Raw genomic sequence first — 27,694 nt, 5'->3', positions numbered from 1 at the left:
AGCACATTTGTATCTTTGTAGGCCAATCAGGACAGAAACCCTTTAATTTAAGAGACTCTACAATGTACTTTAATAGATCCAGAAGTAGGAAAACATTACATACTCACACTGTCAGAGGTAAAGACCTTTCTGAATTACAGACACACAGACATATAGAGAATGGAACTTTTACCTTCAGTTCTCAAGTCTTAGACACGAGTCAGGAATAAACACTCACCAGTCTAGATATTAAAGAGCCGTTCTCCTCCCATTGGGCAAGAGATTCTCAATTGATCTGAGCTTGTCCAAGTAGACAAACAGAAAAGACTAAGAAAAGACTAACAAACCAGATCCTCTGTTACCTCTCACCTAACTGAGATTAGTTCTGTAGAAACTTAATCCCTTTGGAGAGGCCATCAAAAGTCTTCAAACGACAGAGCCAAACTCAGAATCCCTGCTGCTCCAAATGGGGAACCACTCAGCTGTAATCTGAAAACAACGCAGAAACACAGAAGTAATACAAGGGGAAACTAAAGAAACAGAAAGAGCTCCAAGTTCAATGGCAGCTTGGGTTCACCCCTGGGAGAGGAGAAAAGACGTACCTGGGCTTCACTGGCTAATGAAACACACCACTTTTTGCTGGGTTTTTACAGATTTATTTACATGTAATCGATATACAAAATGCAGCCCATGTTTAATTTGTATAACTTGATGAGTCTGGAAATATGCACATACCTGTGATACCACCACCACCATCACGGTAATATACTCATCACTTCCAAAACATTCCTTCTATCCCTTTGTGTGTGTGTATGTGTGTTAGAAAGACTTAACACAGCACCAGGTACATGAAAAGGTGCTCAACGTCACTAATCATCCAGGAAATGCAAATCAAAATCATAGTGAGATATTACCTCACATCTGTTAGAATGCCTACAATTTTTTTTAAAAGATAAGAATTTTCAAGGTTGTAGAGAAATTGTAACCCTTGCATATTATAGGCAGGAGTGTAACATCGTGCAGGCACTGTGGAAAACAGTATGGAGTTTTCTCAAAATGTTTTTTGTAAAATTTCCATATGTTCCAGCAATCCCACTTCTTGGTATACAGGCCCAGCTCAGAGACACTGCAGCTTCAGTTCCAGAACACTGCAATGAAGCGAATACCGCCATAAAGCGAGTCACACGAATTCTTTGGTGTACCCGTGCATGAAAAACTTATGTTTACACTATACTGTAGTCTGTTAAGTGTGCGATAGCCTTGTGTCTAAAAAACAATATGCATACCTTTATTGAAATATACTTTAGGGAAGAGAAATATAGATCAGTATAACAGGATAGAAAGCCCAGAGATAAACCCACCCACATATGGTCACCTTATATTCGATAAAGGAGGCAAGAATATACAATGAAGAAAAGACAGCCTCTTCAATAAGTGGGGCTGGGAAAACTGGACAGCTACCTGTAAAAGAATGAAATGAGAACACTACCTAACACCATAACACAAAAATAAACTCAAAATGGATTAAAGACCTAAATGAAAGGCCAGACACTATCAAACTCTTAGAGGAAAACATAGGCAGAACACTCTATGACATAAATCACAGCAAGATCCTTTTTGACCCACCTCTTAGAGAAATAGAAATAAAAACAAAAATAAACAAATGGGACCTAATGAAACTTAAAAGCTTTTGCACAGCAAAGGAAACCATAAACAACACAAAAAAAACAACCCTCAGAACAGGAGAAAATATTTGTAAATGAAGCGACTGACAAAGGATTAATCTCCAAAATATACAAGTGGCTCATGCAGCTCAGTATCAAAAAAAGCAAACAACTCAACCCAAAAATGGGCACAAGACCGAAATAGTCATTTCTCCAAAGAAGATATAAGATTGCCAACATGAAAGGATGCTCAACGACACTAATCGTTAGAGAAAGGCAAATCAAAACTACAGTGAGGTATCACCTCACACTGCTCAGAATGGCCATCATCAAAAAATCTGCAAACAATAAATGCTGGAGAGGGTGTGGAGAAAAGGGAACCCTCCTGCACTGTTGCTGGGAATGTACATTGATACAGCCTCTATGGAGAACAGTGTGGAGGTGCCTCAAGAAACTAAAAATAGGCCTTGCCTGGTGACGCAGTGGTTAAGAATACGCCTGCTAATGCAGGCGACACGGGTTCGAGCCTGGTCCAGGAAGATCCCACATGCCGGGGCGCAACTAAGCCCGTGCGCGACAACCACTGAGCCCGTACACCACAACTACTGAGCCCACGTGCCACAACTACTGAAGCCCGCATGTCTAGAACCCACGCTCTGCAACAAGAGAAGCCACCGCAATGAGAAACCCGCACACTGCAACAGAGTAGCGCCAGCTCTCTGCAACTAGAGAAAGCCCGCCCACGGCAACGAAGACTCAACACAGCCAAAAATAATAAATAAATAAATATAAATAAATTTATTTTTTAAAAACAGCTAAAAATAGAACTACCATATGATCAGCAATCCCACTCCTGGGCATATACGCTGAGAAAACCATAATTCAAAAAGAGACACGTACCACAATATTCACTGCCGCACTATTTATAATAGGCAGGACATGGAAGTAACTTAAGTTTCCACTGACAGATGAATGGATAAAGAAGATGTGGCACATATATACTATGGAATATAACTCATCCATAAAAAGAATGAAATTGAACTATTTGTAGTGAGGTGGATGGACCTAGAGTCTGTGAAACAGAGTGAAGTAACTCAGAAAGAGAAAAACAAATACCGTATGCTTACACATATTTATGGTACCTAAAGAAAAAATTAAAAAGTGGTTCTGATGAACCTAGTGGCAGTACAGGAATAAAGACGCAGAGAATGCACTTGAGGACACGGGGCGGGGGGGGGGGGCGGGGAAGGGTAAGCTGGGACAAAGTGAGAGAGTGGCATGGACATATATACACTACCAAATGTAAAACAGATAGCTAGTGGGAAGCAGCCGCATAGCACAGGGAGATCAGCTCAGTGCTTTGTGTCCACCTAGAGGAGTGGGATAGGGAGGGTGGGAGGGAGACTCAAGATGGAGGGGATATGTGGATATATGTATACATATAGCTGATTCACTTTGTTATACAGCAGAAACTAACACAACATTGTAAAGCAAGTATACTCCAATAAAGATGTTAAAAAAAAAAACTTTAGGGACCTCCCTGGTGGTCCAGTGGTTAAGAATTAGCCTTCCAGGGCTTTCCTGGTGGCGCAGTAGTTGAGAGTCCGCCTGCCGATGCAGGGTACTCGGGTTCCTGCCACGATCCGGGAGGATCCCACATGCCGGGGAGCGGCTGGGCACGTGAGCCATGGCCGCTGAGCGTGCGCGTCCCGAGCCTGTGCTCGGCGGCGGGAGAGGCCACAACAGTGAGCGGCCCGCGTACCACAAAAGAAATAATAATAATAAAAAGAATTCGCCTTCCAATACAGAGTGTGCACCTTTGATCCCTGGTCAGGGAACTAAGATGCCACGTGCTGTGCAGCAGAGCCAAATAAATAAATAAATAAAAATACTTTATTGGTAAAAATTGTTAACCATCATCTGAGCCTTCCGTGAGTAGTAATCTTTTTGCTGATGGAGGGTTTGAAATAGTGTGAGAATCACTAACGTATGACACACAGACAAGAAGTGAGCAACTGCTGTTGGAAATACGGTGCCAACAGACTTGCTCAACAAAGAGTTGCCGCAAACCTTCAATTTGTGAAAAGCACAAGATCCGGGAAGCACAATAACTATAATAGAATATAATGTAATATAATATAATAAATTATAATATAGCCTGTATATCCAAAGTAAATGAAATCAATATCTGGAAGAGATATATGCACCTCTATATTCATTACAGCATTATTCACAAGAGCCAAGATAGGAAAACAACGCAAATTTTATCAACAGACAAATGGATAAGGAAAATGTGGTATATACATATAACAGGATATTATTCACTTATTAGAAGGAAATCCTACCAGTTGTGACAACGGGAATATAACTGGAAGACATTATGGTAAGTGAAATAAGTCAGTCACAGAAGGACAAAACTGTGTGTTTCCACTTATATGAGGTATCTAAAAGAGTCACACATAAATTGTCAGGGGTAGGGGAGGAGAGGATGGGAATTGTTCAATGGGTATAAAGTTACAGTTACACAAGATGAATATGTTCTAGAGAACTGCTGTATGACTAAGTGTCTATAGTTAACGAGACACACTATTCTTTTCTTTTTAATTAAAAAATTTTAATTCAAGTGTAACTGACTTACAACACTTTTTTAGTTCCAGGTGCATAATATCAATATTTCTATATATTAGAAAATGATCACCATGATAAGTCTAGTTATGGTCTAGTTACCATCCATCACCATGGTCTAGTTACCATCGGTCACCATACAAAGTTATTATAATGTTATTCACTGTATTGCCCATGCTGTATATTTCATTCCCATGACTCATTCATTTTGTAACTGGTCATCTGTTTCTCTTAATCTCCCTCATCTATTTCACTCATCCACTTACGCCCCTCTGGCAACCACCTGTTTGTTCTCTGTATCTATGAGTCTGTTTCTGTTTAGTTACATTAGTTCTTTCGCTTTGTTTTTTAGATTCCACACACAAATGAGATCATACGGTATTTGTCTTTCTCTGTCTGACTTATTGCACTTAGCATAATACCCTCTAGCTCCATCCATGTTGCCACAAATGGCAAGATTTCATTATTTTTTTTAATTTTTAAAAATTTATTTATTTTATTTTTGGTTGCGTTGGGTCTTTGTTGCTGTATGTGGCCTTTTCTCTAGGTGCGGCGAGCGGGGGCTTCACTTCACTGCGCTGCGTGGGCTTCTCATTGCGGTGGCTTCTCTTGTTGTAGAGCATGGGCTCTAGGTGAGCGAGCTTCAGTAGTTGTGGTACGCAGGCTCAGTAGTTGTGGCTCACAGGCTCTAGAGCGCAGGCTCAATAGTTGTGGCACACGGGCTTAGTTGCTCCGTGGCATGTGGGATCTTCCTGGACCAGGGCTTGAACCCATGTCCCCTGTACTGGCAGGCGGATTCTTAACCAGTGAAACCCCAGCGAAGCCCCTCACTCTTTTTTTTTTTTTCATGGCTAATAGTCCATTGTGGTGTGTATGTGTGTATATATATATATATATATATATATATATTACGCATCTTCTTTATTCATTCATCTATGGATGGACACATAGGTTGCTTCTATACACTGGCTATTATAAATAATGCTCAATGAACATAAGGGTGCATGTATCTTTTTGAACTAGTGTGTTTTTTTCTTCCAAAAAAATACACAGAAGTGGAATTTCTGGATCCTTTTATAGTTTTACTTTAAAATTCTTGAGGAATGATGTGCACTACTCTTGACACAAAGTTTACCTGGTGCTGTTAGGTGAATCCATCCAGGATCTCTGTGAAGACCTCCCAAACTGTTAAAACATACGGATAGGGACTTCCCTGGTAGTCCAGTGGTAAAGAATCCCCTTACAATGCAGGAGACCTGGGTTCAATCCCTGGTCAGGGAACTAAGATCCCACGTGCCGCAGGGTAACTAAGCCCGCGTGCCACAACTACTGAGCTTTCGCACTTCAACTAGAGCCCGAGTGCCGCAAGCTACAGAGCTCACGTGCCCTGGAGCCCGTGCGCCACAACTAAAGAGAGAAAACCAGCCCGCCACAACTAGAGAGAAGCCCACGCACCACAAGTAGAGAGAAGCCCAAGCTCCACAACAAAGAGCCCGCCTGCTGCAACTAAGACCTGACGCAGCTAAAGGTAAATAAAATAAATAAATAAATAATAAATCTTAAAAAGAAAATAAGGGTGAGATCATGACTCTCATACAGATATAAAAATGAGCACAGGCTAAGTATTTTATTTCATTCAAGAGGGAACCTGCAGCTGTTATAACCGGTTCAAAAGAGAATCTGAGAAACACACATTACAGATCAGGACTACTGAAATGAATATGTAAATAAAGAAATGAAGGTAAAATTGGATTCTTCCTGGGTAGGGGTTTGGCGAGTCAACTGAACTTCCTACCAAGTGGACAGAATTTCATGTTACCTACAACCTTCGAAGACGTGTAAAACAGCTCAAAGACAAAGAGAGGGCTGAAATCAACGCAGAGTGATGTCCTCCAAATAATGCTTAGTTGTCCATTGAAACACACAATTTTTTTTCCACACACATAATCCTCTTCAGGAAGTAAAGGTATGGGTAATTGTCTTCTTTCAATTCTGTATTTTATGATTTTTTCTACAGTTTTCACGAATTAAAAGTGGTTTGGAAAGCCTATGTTTCTTTTTCCCTATGAGGGGGAGGAAGGTATCCTAGGCTAATACTCTATTATGTTAACGCTAAGTTCTATTCACTAATATTTTGATTAAATAGCTCACTATGATAGTAAGCTAACATGAGAAACTCCTTTCCCTTATCAGTTGTCTGTGGACACTTATTCTAAGACTTAAGCATTCAAGGTAAGGAAAAGATTAGCGCACCAGGACACAGGTAAGAGTCCTCGAGAAGCGGTGACATAACAGACGTTCCCTTAAAGTAAGGGGAAATTTGAGTCCCTGGTCCAGGCGGCCCAACTTCTCACCACAGCACCTCTTCACCGCCAGATGAGATGGAGATATTTAAGACGTTCCCTAACTTGACGGCGCGGAGACTTCTGGGAAATAGAGTTCTGGTATTTGTCTCGCTCTCCGGGGCGGGCCTTGGCAAGCGGACTTCCGGCGTCCTCCTGCGCTAGTGCGCCTCACCCTGTGTGCGTGTTCGCGCACGCGCACCGGCGCTCCGCCGCGCCGCTCTTGTTTCCTATCCGTGCCCAGGTCACGGCTTGCTTTCGTTCCCAGGCTGTGGCCTCCGGCGGGCGAGGATTCCGGGGCCTGAAGGGGTGGACGCCGTCTGGCCCGGCCGGCACCCAGAGGGCGCGGGCTGTGTGGGCGAGGGTTCTCGTGGGCTGGGCAGAGGCTGGAACGAGGACCCCCGAGCGCGAGCTCCGGAGCCCGCGGGCTGGGCCGGAGGGGCCGGCCGGGCGGCGGCGGCGGCGCAGTGCCAGGCAGTCTGCAGCGCGCGGCACAGCGAGGTCCCGGGAGGGACGTGGGCCTGAAGGGAGCTTGTGCCATAGGCCCAGAGCCGGCTTCTCTGGCCCAGTGGTCTCGGGAGGCGGAGCGATCCGTGAGAGGAGCGCGCCGGAGGAGCAGCCCCCGGACCGGAGCCTCGGGAGCCCGGAGCCGGTCAGCTGGTCTCGACGGGGTAGGTGTTGCGTCTGCGGGCCTGCAGGCGGTTGTGGACCCTGCGGCCGTTGGAGAGCGGGGCTTCGGGTAGCCCGCCCCGGGCCCCGCTGGAGAGCGACCGGGAGGGTTTGACCGCTTCCCCGAGGTGGATGGGCCGGGCTGGAGGGCAGGGCCGGGAGCTCCGGATGGGGTTCCCCTGGGACTTGTGAGCACCCGGTGTCCTGGGGGAGCAGGGGCCGCAGGCTCGGCCGGGACGTGGCGCGTCCACCCCTCCGTCCAACCCCGATCCTCCTTGTCCTCCTGTCGCCGTCTCGGCATCTCGCACGTGTCTCTCAAGGCCCATCAGCACCTTGGTTGTCTAATCTAAGCGTCCGCTGCCCCCGTGGGTTGTGCCCTGTGGAGTCGCACAGTGTAGTTAGTGCAGGATGAGTCTGCAAAGTTTCTGTTCTGCTGCCTCGCTTGAGGAAGGAAGAGATTGGGCCTGAGAAGGGAGGTGACTTGTCCCAGATCCTCACCGGGTGTGCATGTGGGGTCGCTAACAGGACTCCAAACTCCTAGGGCAGGTGTTCTGTCCACTTAAAGTCAGTTTCATAATAAAACACTCATAAGTGCAGCGGTAACCGAATTGAGTCAGATGATTTACAAACAGTGCGGTGCCTTGATGCATGTTTATCCCACTTTTGAGAGCTTACATTCTCCCTTACTGTGGAATCTTTGATTTTAATCAATTCTAAGAGACAGTAAGAAAATACTTAAGTAGTGTCACAGGGAAATTTTTTTTATTTGCATTTTTAATTTAACTCTTTGAAACAGTCGTTCATATTCACCAATGAGAGTAACTTGATCATGTTCGTGTTGGAAAGGTACAGGTGTGTGTTTCTCTTGTAGGACCCTTTTATCCTCTTGAATGTTCATAGGGTGTCGTTTTATTGGACTTTCTTTGATGGTCCTGATGCAGGAGGTTCCTGCCTGGGCAGGTCAGGTTACTCAGCACTTCAGTTACTTGCTTCCCTTCCTCTAGGTCCACCGTTTACAGTCTACGATTTTTCCAAGAGCAGCAGAAAATGAATGAATCCCAGGTGAGTTTTCCTGTCGGTGTATGTATTCCCCCACTTTGTTTTGTAATGCATTTTAGGTGTATAAGGATCCATATTTTAAAACGTGAAGGTAGAAATAGGTAAAAGACATTATCACATAAAATACAGTTGTTACAGAGTCAGGGCGGCACCTAGTTGTTGTCAGGTTCACACATATAGGTAGTATGATGCTTTAAGGCTACTGGAATTGAGCTGCAAATATGACTCATGTTCTTGACAGTTATAGAAAAAGGAAGATACCATCCATCGTGTGATTTGTGTTGACTATAAGAAGAAAGCATTTTGTTACTTGTGGGTTTCAAAGATTTCCTAAGACCTGGAAAAATTTGTTTGTTGAAGTTGAAATAATTGTGGATAGCTCTCCTAATAACAGGCATCAAATCATTTCAGTATATGACTTAGACTTGTTGTTTATCTTAGCAGTGGGCCTGCTGCCCAACGGGAACTTGGTGCATGTGATTTTTCCAGGCTCCAAAATATTGTGATCCAAGTAGACCTGTTTACATTTTTACTATTTAGTCCAAGGCTAAAACCTAAGTCATGGAATGGCCTTCTCATCCTTCCGATATTTCTGTTAGTGTGTTTTTGGGGGGTTGTACAGCACACAGTACAGACAGATATTCTCCAGTAAGGTGTTTTCACTTCCCATTCCCATTTTAATTCTTGGTGTCTTGGTTTTGTCCTTACCACTCTCCTGAATCTATTGGTAAAGATTAGCAGTGACCTAATTATAGTCAAATCCAGTGGACATTTTCAGGTCCTTACCTCTCCTGACCATCCATCTGCCTTTGACATCTGTTACTGCCAAACTCATGGAGTCTCCCTTTTCTTGGCTTTAAAAAAAATTCATTTGGGACTTCCCTGGTGGCACAGTGGTTAAGAATCTGCCTGCCAGTGCAGGGGACACGGGTTTGAGCCCTAGTCCGGGAAGATTCCACATGCCGCAGAACAACTAAGCCCGTGCCCCACAGCTACTGAGCCTGCGCTCTAGATCCCCCGAGCCACAACTACTGAGCCTTTGTGCCACAACTACTGAAGCCTGCGTGCCTAGAGCCCATGCTCCACAACAGGAGAAGCCACCGCAATGAGTAGCCCACGCACTGCAACTAGAGAAACCCTGTATGCAGCAACGAAGACCCAACACAGCCAAAAATAAATAAATAAAATTAATTTAAAATAAATATTCATTTAAAAACCCTTTAGAAAAAATTCACTTGTATTTCTGTATGTATCTTTAAACAATAATGAGTCTTTTAAAAAGTGGGTGGGGATAACCCACAATACCATTTTTTCTTAATATCAGTGTTCAAAGTTTCACAATTTTCTACATGTTTTTCAGTTTTTTCTTTTCAATGAGGATACAAATAGAGCCCATATGTTGCAGTTGATTAGCCTTGAATTGTGTTGACTGCATTGCAATTGTTTTAACTTTAACATATTTTTTTCTGAACGGTTTGAGAGTGTGTCATGCCCCTTTACCCTGTAATGTCTCAGTTGTATCTCCTAAGATCAAGAATATTTTCTTATGTATGCTTGCCAGAGGTAACTGAATTCAGGAAATTTCACAATGATATAATACTTCATTTATTTTTTCAAAGAATTTTTAAAATTTATTCATTTTGGCTGTGCCATGTCTTAGTTGCAGCATGCAGACTCTGAGTTGCAGCATGCAGGCTTCTTAGTTGCGGCATGCATGCAGGATCTAGTTCCCCAACCAGGGATCGACCCCAGGCCCCCTGCATTGGGAGTCTTACACACTGGACCACCAGGCAAATTCCTGATATAATACTTTATTTTTATTTATTTATTTATTACTTATTTTTGGCTGCATCAGGTCTTAGTTGTGGTGAGTGGGCTCTTTGTTGTGGCGCGTGGGCTTCTCTCTAGTTGTGGCATGGGGTTTTTCTCTTCTCTAGTTGTGGTGCACTGGCTTCAGGGCGTGTCGGCTCTCTAGCTGTAGCGCTCCTTTTCCAGAGCTTGTGGGCTCTGCACTTTGCGGCACAAGGGCTCTAGTTGAGGCGCCCGAGCTGAGTACTTGTGGTGCGTGGGTTTAGTTGCCCTGCGGCATGTGGGGTCTTAGTTCCCTGACCAGGGATCGAACCCACGTCCCCTGCATTGTAAGGTGGATTCTTTACCACTGGACCACCAGGGAAGTCCCCTTGATATAATACTTTAATCTACAGTTCATCCAGTCATCCAACTTCCAGTTTTGTCAGTTTTCCCAGTAATTTCCTGTATAGCAATTTTTAATTTTTGATGGAGGACGCAGTCCGGAATTATGAATTGCATTTAGTGTTCATGCTTTTTAAGTCTGGAATAGTTTCTTAATGCCATTATAGTAATTGAAGAATACAGGCCAATTATTTTGTAGAATTCTTTGAATTTATGTTTCCCCGATGTTTATTCATAGATTTAGATGGTGATTTTTCGGCAGGAACACTACGTAAATAATGACTCTTTTAAGATTTATGACCCAGAATAGGTCTCTCTCGGAGAAGCTCCACGTGCACTTGAGAAGGGTGCCTGTTCTGCTCTCGGTGGGTGGAGTGTTCTCTAAATGTCAGTAACATCAAGTTGGGAATGTTTGGCAGGTGCACCATATCCTTGCTAACCTTCTGCCGACTTGTCCCATGAGTCGTGAGAGAGGGGGAATTGAAATCTCCTGCGATTGTGTTTTGTCTGTTTCTCCTTGCAATTCTGTCAGTTTTTGCTTCATGAATTTTGTGAGAAGATACCTAACCATTTAAGATTATTAGGTCCTTTTGATTAATTAACCACTTTGTTGTTGTGAATTGGCCTCCTTTATCCTGGTAATGGTCTGTGCTGTGAAATGGAATCTCTGATACTTATAAAGCCATTCCAGCTTTCTTTTGAGTAGTATTGGTGTGCAATGTCTTATTCTGTCCTTTTACTTTTAACCTATTTGCATCTTTATATGTGAAGTACAGCGCTGTAGACAGCATATAGTTAGGTCTTCTTTTTTTTATCCAATTTGATAATTTCTGTCTATTAACTGGGGTGTTTAGACTATTTACTTGTAAACTGAATATTGATACAACCAGTTAGGTTATAGTCTGTTGTCTTTATTTTCTATTTGTCCCATCTTCTTTGTCTTCCTTCTGTTTGATTGACTTTTTTGTGATTCCATTTTATATCCTTTGTTGGGTTATTAGCCATAACACTTGTTATTTTAGTGGGTGCTTTAGTGTTTATAGTATGTAGCTTTAATTTATTATAGTTTATCTTCAAGTAATATGCCTGATCACTTAGCTACAGTTCCATTTTTCCCATCTTGGTCTTTATACTGTTGTTGCATTTTATTTTTAGAGGTAATACCAATCCCACAATACATTGGGTTTTTTGTTGTTGTTTGTTTGTTTGTTTTGTCAAACCGAGTGACTAGTGGGATCTCAGTTCCCCGACCAGGGATTGAACATGGGCCCCTGCAGTTAAAGTTCTGAGTTCTAACCACTGGACCACCAGGGAATTCCTGATACATTGTCATTTTTAATTAATCTTTTAAAGAGATTTAAATAATGAAAGAAAATACATAGTTACCATTTCTGGTGCTTCATTCTGTTGTGTAGATCCACATTTTTATCTGCTGTCATTTTCCTTCTGCCTGAAGGACTTTCGTTAACATTTCTTCTAGTTGATAATGAATTCTTATGACTCTTGTATGTCTGAAAATATCTTTATTTTGCCTTCACTTTTAAAGAGATTATTGCTGTTTTTTATATCCTCCAGTACTTTAAATGTGTTCCTCCACTGGCTTCTTGCTTACATTGATTCCAAGAGAAATTTGATGTCATCCTCATCTTTGTTCCTCTGTGTATAACGTGTCTTTATTTCTTTATTTTTTATCACTAGTTTTTAGCCATTTGATTTTGATACATCTTGGTGAAGGCATGCCTCCTTTTATTGTGCTTCACAGTGTGTTCAAGAACAAGGAGAATCATTCCATTTGTTCAGGTCTACTTCTCTGTCTTTCAGGAGTGTTTTAAAAATTTTCTAGTATAGATTTTGTATATTTCTTATTAAGAGTTTTTTTCTGTTGCTATTGTAAACTGTGTGTACACTTGAATTACATCTTTTTACTCTTTTTTACATAATGAGGGCTGTTGTCTTTATGTGTGTTAACTATATATTGTGACCTAACAGCATTCTTTTTATTGATTTGGTTCCATTGTTGATTCTTTGAGTTTTCTAGGTATAGTATATCATCTGTGAATAGAAATAGTTCCACTTTTTCTTATTGCTTATTAGGCCTTTAATTGTTTTCTCTGATTGGAGATAATGAGCATTTTGCTTTGTTTCTAATCTTTGTGAGAATGCGTCTATTGTTTACCCATTATGTAAGTCCTGACTTTAAAACTAAGAGGACTGAAGCATAGATATGTGTTTGTGTCTGGACTCAAAAAAGTGTATGTATGTACCCGTGTGTATATGTATCACACGTACTGTGCACATTAGGGTCATGTTGGTGAAGTATCCATCAATTCCTATTTTCTTGAGGGTTTTTTAAATTTTTAATTAGGTATGCGTTTGAATATTGTCAGAGGTCTTTTCGTCATCTTCGGAAATGTAAGATTTTTCTTCTTAGTTATATTATAATGGCATATTGTATTAATGGATTTCCAAATATTAAACCAGTCTATATGCTTGGAGTAAGTCCTGTTTAGGTAATTACGTATTTTCATTTCAATGTGGTATTGGATTTTTTTGCTAATATTTCATTTTGGATACTTGTGTCGATAGAAGCAATATTGATATGTAATTTAATTTATTTGCTTGATTGGTCAGTCTTCTAACCCCTGCCACTTCTTGCCTTCTGGACTGCCTTAACCCAGAAGGTCATTACTTCCTATAGGTGATGTTAAAGCTCATTTGGCTTACCTTGGGATAATCTTAGGCTCTCTTGGGGAATCTCAGCTGTGAGACCTGCACAGATGTGGCTGTACCAGTGGGTGAAATCCCTTTATAAACAGTAGGATAATAGAACATGTTTACTGAGCAGTTCCCTTCCAAAATACAAGTTAAATGTTTACAGTCCCAACAAGTGCTCCTTCCAACAACTGAGAACCCATTTTGCTGGTCATTCAGTGAGGTTTCTACATCCCCATGTTCGTCTTTGTTGGAACTCTCGGGTTTCGGAGGAGTTTGTCACTGACTGTTTTAAGGAAACTGTTTTCTTCAACAAAAATCGTCTTGCTTTTCTGAAAATACCTTTATAGTGTCTTTAGACTTAAATGATAGTTTGGCTTGGTGTACAGTTCTAGGTTCAAAATCCTTTTTCCTTAAAAGTTGTGGGTGTTCTCCATTGTTTCCTCTTGGTTGAGAATTAGAATGTCAGTTTCCAGGGTAACTAGTGTATTTTTTTCACTCACTCTGTAACTTTTTAGGATTCCCCCCTCCCCCTTTTCTTTTTCTTTTTTTTTGACTGTGCAGCTTGCGAGATGCCAGCTCCCCAACCAGGGATTGAACCCAGGCCCCCGTAGCAAAAGCGCCAAGTCCCAACTATTGGACCACCAGGGAGTTCCCTCTAATTTTTAAATTTTGGATGTTTTATCAGGAAATTTCTTGATCTGTTTCCCCAGTATTTTTCTTTGCAGATTATATGGTCCCTTTTGATGATGTTTTGTTTTGTTTTGTTTGCTTATTTATTTTTATGATCTTCACCTCAGGAATCATTTTCCATTCTGCCTTTGATGATTTTTTGTTCATCGTCTGTCATCTCTTTCTGAAAATGTTGAATCTGTTGGATCTGGCTTCAATATCTCAAAATTTCATCATTTCAATTTCTTGTTTTCAGAGAGATTTCCTAAGTTATCTATTCTATGTCCCATTTATTATTCAAGCTTCTTACTTGAGGATTTTTTAAAAATTCAACAATCCAGTCTTTAATTTCTAAGTATTCTCCAGTGGCTTTTTCTTAGCAGAATGTTCTCATTTTCTGGAAGGAATATCCTGCTTAATTTATTAAAAAATATAAATCAGTAGACACAAATGCAAGTTGTTTCCTTTGTGAATTTGGTTCAGTCATTGTTGAGTTGTTCATCCTGATGCTTATCCTTTATTTATGTTGTTTTCTCAATTAGCTGATGATTCTTAATTTTTAAATTTCACTTTTTGAGAGAATTACTAATAACTAATTAAACATACTCAACCCATGACCCCATTTCATTCTTCTTTCCTTTGTGGAGGGAATGGCTGCAGAAGCTCTGTAAGGGAGTGGGTAGGGGTGTGTAATTAGAGAGGCATCACTGCATTTTTTTTTCCTTCCACTTTTTTTTATTGTGGTAAAATACACATAACATAAATTTAGTATCCTAACCTTTTTTTTCTTTAACATCTTTATTGGAGTATAATTGCTTTACAAGGGTGTGTTAGTTTCTGCTTTATAACAAAATGAATCAGCTATACGGATACATATATCCTCATATCTCCTCCCTCTTGCGTCTCCCTCCCACCCATCCTAACCATTTTTAAGTGTACAGTAGAGTGGTATTAAGGCCATTCATAATGTTGTGCAGTCATCACCACCATCCACCTCGAGAGTGTTTCTCATCTTCCAGAACTGACACTCTGCCCCCAGTAAACAGTAACTTCCCATTTCTCCCTCCCCAGCCCATGGCAACCACCATTTTACTCTCTGTCTCTAGTATTTTGACTAAATACCTCATCTAAGCGGAATCCTACAGTATTTGTCCTTCCATTAAGCTCATTTCACTCCGCTTAATATCCTTAAAATTCATTCATGTGGTAGCAGATGTCAGAATTTCCTGCCTTTTTAAGGCTGAATCATACTCCACTGTGTATGTATATTACATTTTGTTAACCATTTGTCCATCGATGGACACTTGGGTTATTCCCACATTTTAGCTATTGTGAATAATGCTGCTGTGAACCTAGGTATACAGATACCTCTTTAAGTTTTTGCTTTCATTTTTGGGGGCTATAGACCCAGAAGTGGAATTGCTGGATCATATGTTAATTCTCTTTTTCATTTTTTGAGGAACCACCATGCTATTTTGCACAGCAGCTGCACCATTTTACATTTTCACTAACAGTGCACAAGGGTTCCAATTTCTCCAACACTTGTAATTTTCTCGGTTTTTTTATAGTAGCCATCCTAATGGGTATGAGGTGGTATCTCATAGTTCTGATTTTCATTTCCCTAATTATTAGTGATGTTCAACATCTTTTTCATATGCTTATTGGTCATTTGTAAAACTTATTTGGAGAAATGTCTATTCAAGTGCTTTGCCCATTTTTCAAAATTTTATTTTATTTATTTCACTTTGTTTTAAAAACTGTTGTTTTTGTTGTTGAGTTTTAGGAGTTCTCTGTATATTCTAAATTTTTTTTAATTAATTTTTATTGGAGTATAAATTTACAGTGTTGTGTTAGTTTCAGCTGTACAGCAAAGTGAATTAGCTATACGTATACACATATCCCGTTTTTTGGATTTCCTTCCCATTTAGGTTACCACAGAGCGTTGAGTAGAGTTCCCTGTGATATACAGTAGGTTCTCATTAATTATATATTTTATACATAGTAGTGTATATGTGTCAATCCTAACCTCCCAATTCATCTTATCGCCCCCTACCCCCTTGGTATCCATACATTCTTTAAATCTGTGTCTCTATTTCTGCTTTGCAAATAAGTTCATCTGCATCATTTTTCTAGATTCCACATATAAGTGATATCATGATACTTGTTTTTCTCTTTCTGACTTCACTCTGTCTGGCAGTCTCTAGGTCCATCCACGTCTCTGCAAATGGCACAATTTTGTTCCTTTTTATGGCTGAGTAATATTCCATTGTATATATGTACCACATCTTCTTTATCCATTCCTCTGTTGATGGACATTTAGGTTACTTCAATGTTCTGGCTGTTGTAAATAGTGCTGCAATGAACATTGGGGTGCATGTATCTTTTTGAATTATGGTTTTCTCCAGGTATATGCCCAGGAGTGGGATTACTGGGTCATATGGTAGTTCTATTTTTAGTTTTTAAGGGACCTCCATACTGTTCTCCATAGTGGCTGTATCAATTTACATTCCCACCAACAGTGTAAGAGGGTTCCTTTTTCTCCACATCCTCTCCAGCATTTATTTTTGTTTTTTTTTTTAATTTATTTAATTTATTTATTTTTGGCTGCATTGGGTCTTCATTGCTGTGCACGGCTTTCTCTAGTTGTGGTGAATGGGGGCTATTCTTGGTTGTGGTAGCTTCTCCTGCGGAGCACGGGCTCTAGGTGCACGGGATTCTGTAGTTGTGGCTTGTGAGCTCTAGAGCGCAGACTCAGTAGTTGTGGCGTACAGGCTTAGTTGCTCTGCAGCATGTGGGATCTTCCCGGCCCAGGGCTTGAACCCGTGTCCCCTACATTGACAGGCAGATTCTTAACCACTGCGCCACCAGGGAAGCCCTCCAGCACTTGTTGTTTGTAGGTTTCCTGATGATGCCATTCTGACCAGTGTGAGGTGACACCTCATTGTAGTTTTGACTTGCATTTCTCTAATAACTAGTGATGTTGAGCATGTTTTCATGTGTTCTTCCACCCATTTTTTGATTGGGTTGTTTGTTTTTTTGATATTGAGCTGCATGAACTGCTTTTAATCCCTTGTCAGCTGCTTCATTTGCAAATATTTTCTCCCCTTCTGAGGGTTGTCTTTTCATCTTGTTTATGGTTTCCTTATATATATTCTAGATACCGACCCCTTAGCAGATACGTGATTTGCAAATATTTTCTCCCATTCCGTGATCTCCCTTATTCTTTGTCAACTGTGTCTTCTGATGCACAGAACCTGTGGGCACCACTGCATTTTGAACTGGTGGCAAGTCGGCAGACAAGGTTAAGTTGCTCAGGTGCTTTATGGTGAGAGTAGTCTTCTAAGAGTTGCTTTAGGAGAAACGTCCATGTCCAACATGGAAACAGTTGGCTTTTTGTCCAGACGTGCCTGACATAGTCTTGGGTTGCACCTGCTTTCCTGGTGTCCTGTCGGGTTTATCCTTCGTCCCAGACAGCAGTTTTCCGTTTGGACAGTGGATGTGTGATCACCCTCATTGCAGGGGTCCCGGCTCCATCTCTGTCCCCCGAGCCCACGGCCAGGGGCTGTCGACACAGTCTGAGTGGATCTGGCTGCTCTGTGCAGTGAGAACAGGAAGCCTGTCAAGCTGCTTGGTCGATTGTGTGAGTCATTCCTCTGTCAACCAGTCACTCTACTGCTGCAGGAACCCTAGGCCCTCTTGATGGGCCTGGAGATTTTCCAGGGCTCTGGTGGCGAGCCTGCTGTCACTTTTGCTGCAGTCCCGCCTCTGCCCCTGTGTGTGTTCCGTGGTCCTGGTTTCTCGTCTGCTCTACTCGATAAATCAAGAATTTCCTCAGAAACATTCCTGCTGTTGGTAACTTCTGTGTTCCAGTGCTCTCATGAGAACACTACTTTTATATTTCTTTGAATTGGGCTTTTTGGGTTTTTGTCTTGTTTTTGAGGCAGGAAAGTATTGGGTTGGCCAAAACGTTTGTTTGGGTTTCCTGAACGAACATTTTGGCCAACCCAATACTTGCCTATGTTCGTCTACTCTCTTGAATTAGAGGCAACTCTTCCTGTCCAAAAGCTGCCCTCGAGAAAGTGCCTTCTTGGTCTCTGCCCTGTGCCAACCTCTTAAATATTGGTGCTGCTGCAGGTTTTGCCATGGGTACTTTTTACACCGCGTCCTCTTCTTTCCCCTGAATCCTGTAGGACACCCAGCTGAGCCTGCGGAGCCTAGTCTGCCAACATAAAATTAAAGTAGTTTACTTCTCTCGTGTTAGACCATGTTCCACCTTGTGTGTGTCACTCTGATAATACTTCGGGCAGTCTTTCAAGCAACAGATTTTCATTGCTGCCACAATGAGATGTTTGAGATACCGCTTGAAGGAAGTACTAGAAAACTTAGCCAAGCAGATGGGTCCAGGTAGCTGGCTGTAAGAATGGAGGGGCCAGAGGATGAAAGAGTTGAACCGGGATGGCCCGAGTCCTGGGCCGCGCCATAATGAGGAGGTAGGGGGAGGGGGCCCAGCCAGCAGAGGCTGCTGAAGAGAGCAACAAGGAGAGAAACGTCCGTGTTCACTTAGCCAGTGTCTCCTCGCCGGGCTGTAAGCTCTTTGAGTGAGAGCCGGAGTGGTGGTTCATTAACTTATGTCCCCAGAACTCAGATACTTCAGTTGCAAAATTGGAGCTCTTTGTTTTTGGTTTGAGAGGTTTTTTGGCTGGTTGGTTTGTTTGACACATTAAGGAACCCAAAGGCAGTGTGTTTCTAATATGGCTTGTTTTCCTCCCACGATCTGTAACAACAGTGAGGTTTTCAGGGTCCGTAGTTGACTTTCCCGGTGAGCTGGGTGAGCTCTTGTTCCCATAAGTCTTCTCCACGTCACCCAGTTCCCATCACGGTGCCATTGCAGGGGCCAGTGTCATTCACGGACGTGGCCGTGGACTTCACTCAGGAGGAGTGGCAGCAGCTGGACCCTGATGAGAAGACAACCTACAGGGATGTGATGCTGGAGAACTACAGCCATCTGGTCTCCGTGGGTGAGGAGAGCCTGCTTTCTGAGTTGCTTCTCTGCGGGGGCTTCCAGTTTAAGGATTTTATGCTTGACTTCGAAGAAATCAGTGATGAGACTGTGTAATTTTTTTCTGGGCACCAGATAAAGTATTTGTTTATTTGCTTATTGATCAAAAGGTTCTGATTTTGATTAGGTGCAAAATAGACGCTTTATTTTTTGGTCTCTGAGGCAGCACCTTCTACTCAGAGACCCAGAGCCGAGCAGCAGGTCCAAGTTGGCTCTTTCTCATCCACAGGGTACGACAGCACCAAACCGAACGTGATCCTCAAGTTGGAGCAGGGAGAGGAGCCTTGGGTAGCAGATGGCGAGTTCCCACGGCAGTTTCACCCAGGTGAGGTGGTGGAGTGTGAATTTGTAAATGGTCGCTCCGGTCCTCTGGAGTGACCACAGATGCCCTAAATCTCACCTCCTGCACCAATAGCACTTGCCCTCCACCATGTATGTGCACGCTCCCTTTCTGATTTTGCACCGGCCTTACATTTTACAGGATTTCCGTGTCTTCTAGGACTGAGGGTGCATTCACTCCCTCTTCCTCTCATACTGTCCGTGACTAACCTCCCTATTATCACAGAATTCCTTTGTTTTCAGGCACTCAAAAGTCTGACAGAAGAGTTAACTGGAGACTTTCCTGGTCATTCTTTTTATCTTCCATTTTCTTTCCTTCCTTGCTGTGAAACGCCTCCGGTTTGTGTTCCACCCCAGTTTCACGCCCCCCTCTAGGCCCTCAGACACCCAGCGTGGTCCCCTCCCTACGCTTGTGGGTCGTCCCCTCCTCGCCGTGGGTGCACTGGTCACTGTCCCTGAAGCCCATCCTCGGTGACACAGCACGAGTTGGGCCGTCCTCTTTCCCATGTGCTCCTTCCTGTCCCGTCTGTCTGCCCATCCCTGTGTCGGCAGCAGATGTTCAGGAGGAGTTTATTTCATCAGTGAATTCCCTTTCTTCTCTGGCCTCCTCAGGAGCCCCTAGGACCTGTCTTCCACTTCTTTAGTCTTCTTTGTATCCCATAAAAGCGTTCATCTAGCCTCAACTTTGAAGACTTTTTTATTTATGTTACTCATCCAAATTGATACCCAACATCTGTAACCTGTAGCCTCTTTAACTCTTACCTGACAGAACAATAGCACAGGAAGGATCGTCCACTTCCTTCTTCCTTAGCACATCTGATGATAAACTGACCATTCCAAACCACGAATTCTGTACATCTTCCCCAAGTCCCTTAATTTATTACGTTGTACTTGTCTTTTTGGCCTTGTTCCTGTTTTTGTCTTTTATGAAATGCCTTAAAATTTTTCTGCATATTCTCAGTTTCTTTTGACATTGGTGTAAACAGTATTTTCTCATATGTGCCTGGATTACAGTGAATCCTATTTGGAAATTGCAAAATCTGTTCATTTGAAACATACAGTTGATTTTATCACTAGGCTCAGAAGATAAGCCTATAACTATTCTGTTTCTTCTTAAGTAGAATTTAAGTTCTCCTCAATCCCCCAGTGTGGTGCAATGTTACGTATCAAAATGAATGTCCTGTTTCCCCCAACTCTTGTCAAATGCCATTTAGTCTAGATTTCTAAATGTCTTCCATTCAAACTAAGCAGAGTTGTCCCTGCTTAGTTGTCCCTCTGCTCTCCCAGATGATACATCTTTTTTCCCTCTGTTCTCCCTTCTTTCCTTCCTTAGTTGTAGTTTGGAAAAAAAAACCCATAAAATTTACCATTTTAACCATTTTTAAGTGAACAGTTTAGTGGTGTTAACTGTATTCACATTGTTGTCCAACAGAATCTCTAGAACTTTATCCTTTAAATTTGACCTTGAAAGTTCAGCTCCTGCTTGAAGTTTCCCTCATTTCTCGCTCTTCATCCAGTCTTTCCCTTCTCTTCACGGCCCCTCCACGTAGTGGTTGTTAGCACAGGATTGTGCACTCTGATGTGTAATGGCAAGTGTTTGTCACTTAAGCTCCTTTCTCGACCTGAATTATAACCCTACAAAAAGGAAGGGTCTTGGTACTCTGCTTTTCTGCGTAACATGTAGAAGATAGTAGATTTTTCATTTGCTCACTGAGGAACTTCTTTTGAGAGAGAATTTATTCTGAACTGTGGATTCTGAAAAAACAGCTGGGGGTTAGAGTCTAACCTGAAAGCACCCCATTTGATTCAGATTAGAAACTACTACTTTAATTTCTATTGGACAGATTAAAAAAAAATAGCAAGTGTGGTCATACTTTTGACAAGCAGAGGTTTGAGTTAGGAAAGGAGAGCACAGCTGCATGAACTAGTTTAAAATTAGCTTTCAAATGGAATGTTCATAATTAAATACATGATATATAACTTTGTGTTAAGGCTATTTTAAAATTTAAGGGAAGGAGAGCTTCAAAATGTTGGAAAGAGACTTTATAAATATTTTAAGGCTTCTCCTGAAACATAGCTAGGTTTTGAGTACATACCAGGCTGGAAGTCAGGTTGAGTGAACAAGAGCATGTGCAGACTTGTGGTTGGGCGTGAGCAGGGCAGTGCCCAGGCTTCCTGGAGCAGAAGGTGTTTTTGGAAGATGAGTGCAATGCTAATTTGAATATATATTGTGAATTTAGGTAATGAAAATTTTACTGGTAAAGGATAACTTTTTTTTTTTCTGCTGGTATTTGGGCACAGGGATGTTTAGATTTCTGAGCCCAGAACTGTTAGTGTTGTGTTGAATGTGGATGAGAGCAACTAAACATGGTTCAGAAGATCCAAAAACATGTAAAATACATGGAAATAAAAGTTGATATTGTAGGGGCTACTTCAGAAATCTGACATTGAAGATTTTACACCAAATGAAACCTGAGAGTATGGGAACTCTTGTTTGTATTCAGACTTAAGCTATAGTATTATGTCAGGAACATGACTGGTTGTGGTAAATTTAAGTCAGCAGATTGAAAGAAAATTCACGGAAAAACTTACTGAGCATTTGTTTTGTGTCACTGTTCTAAGCATTAACATGTGCTAACTAATGTATCAATAGTCTTTGCCCAGCCCTATGTGGTAGGAGCTCTTGTCCACATTTCAGGTGAGCAAAACTGCATCACAGTTAAGTAACTTGCCCAGGTCCCCCAGCCTATGACGCATTGGAGTTGGGGTCCCGGTGCTTGTAGCCACTGTGCACTGTGTTGTAGACAAGTCACTTAGTGTTAAAGGAGACCACAGGACTCTCCAGAGAGCTGATCTTACTGGAGAGATTGGTCTACTTAGGTTTCTTACAGACATTTATGTGCCTGGGTCTCTCCTTATAGGTCAGTTTAAGTCAGGGCAAGGGAGTTGGAGCCCTGGTTGTGGGACTGTCTCTAAACATGAGGAAATTGGAGCATTTAGAATGTTTATTTGGATTTATGTGCAGGAGAGAAAGGCAAAGATTTTGGAAGGGTCTAGGTTAGTGAGCATGTTACCATGCTAATCTTGGTATGAAATGATATTATATAGTTTAATATACATTGTGATCTGTTTCTCCCAAACATAATCCATACTTGAATATTTCCTAGGATTATACATCCAGTAATTGTTCTTGCTTTCCCACGAATCCCACTTGCTCTCAGTCCTCCCATTTCAGCCTCGATCTGGGACCCCTTCAGTGACTTTGTCCTCTGCTCATCATTTCTTGGGTTTATTTCACGTTTCCTACCAAAGTTTTGAACATATTTGTAAAGTAACAAAGGTACTTGTGTTCAGTGTGAATTTACTCTTTCTTCTGCTGAGTCCTATCCTGCTCTCATCCCTTCCCCATCCCTCCCGCACCCCCCATGTCTGTCTGTTTGTCTTATATGACAAATCAAGGGGGAAAGAGGATTATATACTGATAATTTTATTTGTGGAGATTGACCCTAAAGCCAGAGTCAAGCCCACAGTAGGCCCTTGAGTACTGCTCCCATTCTATAACTGGTATGTTCAGCTTCACAAGGTTTGTTTAATTTTATTCCTTTTTAGAAGAAGTCTGGAAAGTTGATGACCTGATGGAGAGAGCCCAAGAAAATAAAGACGAATGTTCAAGGCAAGCTGTTTCTATCAACAGCAGAACCCTGACTGAGGAGAGAGAGGTTGCATTTGATAAAACTTATAACATGGAAATAAGCCTTGTTCCTTCAAACCTAATGTCTCATAATTGTGTCTCATGTGGAAAGACTTTGGGATCTACTTCAGAATTAATTATTAGTGATGGAAGCTATGCAAGAGAGAAACCTGATGAGTGTAGTGAATGTGGGAAAACATTTCATGGAGAGAAACTCTATGAATTTCATCAAAATGGGGAAGCCTTTTCTCAAAATGAAGAAAGTATTCAGAAAATTAGTATTTTGGAGAAACCCTTTGAATATAATGAATGCACAGAAGCCTTAGACAATGAAGCTGTTTTCATTACTCATAAGAGAGCTTATATGGGGGAGAAGCCCTATGATTGGAATGATTCTGGATCAGACTTCATCCAGATGTCAAGTTTTAATGTATATCAGAGATCACAGATGGAATTGAAGCCCTTTGAATGCAGTGAGTGTGGGAAATCCTTCTGTAAAAAGTCAAAATTCATTATACACCAGAGGGCTCACACAGGAGAGAAACCTTACGAATGTAACGTATGTGGGAAATCCTTCAGCCAAAAAGGAACCCTCACCGTACATCGGAGATCACACTTAGAGGAGAAGCCCTATAAATGCAATGAGTGTGGAAAAACCTTCTGTCAGAAGTTACACCTCACTCAACACCTGAGGACTCACTCAGGAGAGAAACCCTATGAATGTAATGAATGTGGGAAAACCTTCTGCCAAAAGACACATCTCACCTTACACCAGAGAAACCATTCAGGAGAGAGACCGTATCCATGTAACGAATGTGGCAAATCCTTCTCCCGCAAGTCAGCCCTCAGTGACCATCAGAGAACGCACACGGGAGAGAAACTTTATAAGTGTAATGAATGTGGGAAATCCTATTACCGAAAATCCACCCTTATTACACATCAGAGAACACACACAGGAGAGAAACCCTATCAGTGTAGTGAATGTGGGAAATTCTTTTCTCGGGTGTCATACCTCACTATCCATTACAGAAGTCATTTAGAAGAGAAGCCCTATGAATGCAATGAATGTGGCAAAACCTTCAATCTAAACTCAGCCTTCATTAGACATCGGAAAGTACACACAGATGAGAAACCCCACGAATGTAGTGAGTGTGGAAAGTTCTCATATCTCACCAACCATCACACAACTCACTTAGGAGAGAAGCCCTATGAATGTAGTGAATGTGGGAAAACCTTACTTGAAAATTCAGCCTTCGATGGGCACCAGTCACTTCCCAAAGGGGAAAAGTCCTATGAATGTAACATATGCGGGAAATTGTTCTCTGAGCTGTCATACTATACTATACATTATAGAAGTCATTCAGAAGAGAAGCCCTACGGATGTAACGAATGTGGGAAAACCTTCTCCCATAACTCATCCCTCTTTAGACATCAAAGAGTCCACACAGGAGAGAAACCCTACGAGTGTTATGAATGTGGGAAGTTCTTCTCTCAGAAGTCTTACCTCACTATACATCATAGAATTCATTCAGGAGAGAAGCCCTATGAATGTAGTAAGTGCGGGAAAGTTTTCTCTCGGATGTCAAACCTCACCGTACACTATAGAAGCCATTCAGGAGAGAAGCCCTATGAATGTAACGAATGTGGGAAAGTCTTTTCTCAGAAGTCATACCTCACTGTGCATTATAGAACTCATTCAGGAGAGAAGCCCTATGAATGTAATGAATGTGGGAAAAAGTTCCACCACAGGTCAGCCTTCAATAGCCATCAGAGAATTCACAGGAGAGGGAATATGAACGTACTTGACATGGGAATGCTCCTCTGAAGTCAGATCTCATTTTAGAAAACCCTCTGCACATAATGAGTATGGGAAGTCAGTTGGGAGTCAGATATCACTGTCTGAGAGTTCATGTTTCTGAATGAGGAAAAGCATTTAGATGTTAGATTTATTCTAATCTGAATTTTCATAGAGAAGAATCCCTAAAACTGCAACAAGAAGCAAAGCCTTCAGCAAGACCCTACAACTCATTGGACACTAGACAGTTTATACAAGAGTGAAACTCTATAAATATTTAATATTTATTTTGGATTCCAATTGTATTCACATATCAGGGAATCATACCAAGGCGAAACCTGTCAAAGTGATGAATGTGGAAAATACATTGTCATGGAAATTGTTATACTAAAAGCCATATTTCTGATATAAAATCAGATGTTTTAAGGAATGACATCAGAAGCTATCAGCTCTGAATAAACCTTCATTGCAGAAAATGAAGTTTTAAAATCTTCTGGAGTTGATTATGAGGATCGTAGCATTAAATATGTATATGGCGGTTTCTATCACGTTTCCAAAATGTGATTAATTCTATGCAACTCTGCAAGTTGGGATTTGAATAATTTGTGAAAAGGCAGTATTCTTCTTTGAGTATTAAGATGGCAAAATGTACTAATGTAGGACATATTGTTGGTGAGATGTTTGATAGGTATAGGATAGTTAAATACATAGTTTTCTGTTCTTTAGAGGCATTTACAAATGGTTTTTAATGAGTGCTTCATCAAGAGAGGAACCAGTGATTTTTGTAAAGTTTCCAACTGCATTTGAGCAAAAAAGACTTAAAAATACTATTTTCATAAACTATGCATAGATGATTTGGAATCTAGTCTGTTCAGTGAAGGATGGCTGTACTGCTCATGCTCTATAACATAGGCCCAGCTCTCCTACCACTCTTGTTTTTTAACCCATAGGTTTGAGTGTGCAGTATGCCACTATTTTGTAATTCAGAAATTTTACCTGTGTTTTTATTTGATATGAATACGGTGTCATTATTTTGTGCATTGTCTCTTAGTCCCAGTATTTTGGAACAAATTAATGCAAGCTTCTAGCAGACATTTTTTGTTGATTAACCTCAGTGTCCTCCCTCTCTTTACTTGCTGGAAGAGTTTAGGTATCTACTATTCACAAGACACGGAGGGTAAATCCTGAGTAAACTAAACCAGTCATGCTAATTTCATTATGATCACCAGTAACTCGTTTATAGTGGTCACATGACCAAATCCTAGGTTAGCAAAACAGACGATTTCTGGAAAAAGTAAAACAGTGATCAAATGGATCTTACTCCAGGAATGTGAGGGTATTTTAATAATAAAAAAAAACCAATCACTGTAATATATCACATTGAAGAAAAGTAGTCTAGTATGCAGGAAACGTGGTGAAATCAACATCCATTTGTGTTCTTAGCAAACTATGGATAGAAAGGAACTTCCTTTATTGGCTAAAGAGTATCTTATACTACAACAAACAGCATATCAAATGGTGAAATATTGAAAGTTTTCTCCCAAGATCAAAAAAAGAGACAAGGTTATCTGCTATGACTAATTTTATTCAGTATTGTGTAGAAGGACCTAGCCAGGAAAGTAAGGGAAGCAAAAGAATGAAAAGGCTTAAGGATTAGAAGAAGTAAAACTTTTATTTGCAGATGACATGCTTTTATACATAGGAAATTCTAGGGAATATTCAGATAATTAGAATTGAGTAAATTGAGCAGAATCCCCACATACAAGGTCATTATGCAAAAATTGGTTTTTAATATACCAGCAACGAACACAGAAAATGAAAAGTTTTAAAACAATGTCACTTACAGTGATATCAGAAATCCTTAAGTGCCTGGGGGGAAAATTACCTAACACTGTATTTTCAAGAATTGTATCCAGGGGAAAAAAAAATTACAGAACAGTAAGAGGGATATATCCTGTTCATGGATTGCAAGACAATCTTAAAAAGATGTCAGTTTTCCCCAAATTAATTCATATATTCAATGCAATCTTAATCAAAATCCTAGCAAGTTTTTATAAGTGAAAATTCTCAGATTCATGTGAAAATTCAAAAGACCAATGATAGTCAAAGCTATCTTCTAGAATAAACAGAACTAGAGAACTTATAGTGCCAGATATCAAGAACTGTTACAAAGCCATAGGAATTATGATAGTGTGGTAATGGCACAAAGATAAACAAATTGGCCAGTGGAACAGAATAAAGATTCCAGAAACACCCAAACGTCATTCAGTCACCTGACTTTTGGTGAAGGTAATAATGCATCGTAATGTGGGAAAGGATGTTCTTTCCACTAAATGCTCTGTCATCATTTAAATTTCATAATTTAATAGATAATAGAAAAATCAATTGAGGTGGAGTGCAGTTTTAAGTATGAAATATAAAATAATAAAGCTATAAGAAGACTATAACCTTACAGCAAGCAGTTTTCTTAAGACCCAAAAAGCACTGAATCATAAAATAAAACTTGTTAATTTGAGTATATTACATTAAAGAACTTCTGTTTCTCAAAAAGCCACCATTGAGAAAGTGAACAGGCAGACCACAGAGGGGAGAAGATATTTGCAACTCAAATACATGGCAGCAGAATCGAGTGCAGAAGAGGGCTTGGTAAACGTTTTTGGTGAGGGGCCAGATAGTATTAATATTTGGGGCTTTGGGCTTCCCTGGTGGTGCAGTTGTTGAGAGTCCGCCTGCCAATGCAGGGGACACGGGTTCGTGCCCCGGTCCGGGAAGATCCCACATGCCGCAGAGCGGCTGGGCCCATGAGCCATGGCCGCTGAGCCTGCGCGTCCGGAGCCTGTGCTCCGCAACGGGAGAGGCCACAACAGTGAGAGGCCCGCGTACCACCAAAAAAAA

At 41.2% G+C, this 27,694-nt stretch overlaps 2 protein-coding genes across 3 annotated transcripts in view; both read left to right on the top strand.

Annotated features, from left to right (window-relative positions):
* LOC309972929 (speedy protein E4-like) overlaps positions 1-7,135 on the top strand; it is a gene marked incomplete at both ends in the record, with an annotated part of 17,320 nt that extends 10,185 nt beyond the window's left edge. The window contains one exon of the mRNA XM_082856826.1: positions 6,879-7,135. Coding sequence (XP_082712952.1) covers positions 6,879-7,135 — 257 coding nt within the window. The remainder of the gene's footprint in view (positions 1-6,878) is intronic.
* On the top strand, positions 6,867-27,694 carry RBAK (RB associated KRAB zinc finger). Of its 2 annotated transcripts, none has more exons than XM_082856690.1 (5): positions 6,867-7,281; positions 8,284-8,341; positions 18,807-18,933; positions 19,204-19,299; positions 22,926-27,694. In XM_082856690.1, exons 2-5 carry the CDS (start codon positions 8,327-8,329, stop codon positions 24,827-24,829), a joined length of 2,142 nt encoding a protein of 713 aa, XP_082712816.1. In that variant the 5' UTR covers positions 6,867-7,281; positions 8,284-8,326; the 3' UTR covers positions 24,830-27,694. The 2 variants fall into 2 exon arrangements, with proteins under 2 accessions (XP_082712816.1, XP_082712815.1); XM_082856689.1 differs by having other exon boundaries at positions 22,923-27,694.

The sequence above is a fragment of the Leucopleurus acutus genome (assembly GCF_964270905.1).
Source record: "Leucopleurus acutus genome assembly, chromosome: 16".
In the NCBI taxonomy this organism is placed as follows: Eukaryota; Metazoa; Chordata; class Mammalia; order Artiodactyla; family Delphinidae; genus Leucopleurus; species Leucopleurus acutus.
Note: the sequence above shows the minus strand (reverse complement) of the source record. Positions and strands in the feature narration are given on the sequence as shown.

Bases quoted from the DNA above. Each gene is read 5' to 3' on its own strand.
- RBAK (XM_082856689.1), top strand. The intron at 18,934-19,203 runs GTGAGGAGAGCC...TCTCATCCACAG, and splicing joins CAGCCATCTGGTCTCCGTGG to GGTACGACAGCACCAAACCG. The intron at 19,300-22,922 runs GTGAGGTGGTGG...ATTCCTTTTTAG, and splicing joins CCCACGGCAGTTTCACCCAG to AAGAAGTCTGGAAAGTTGAT.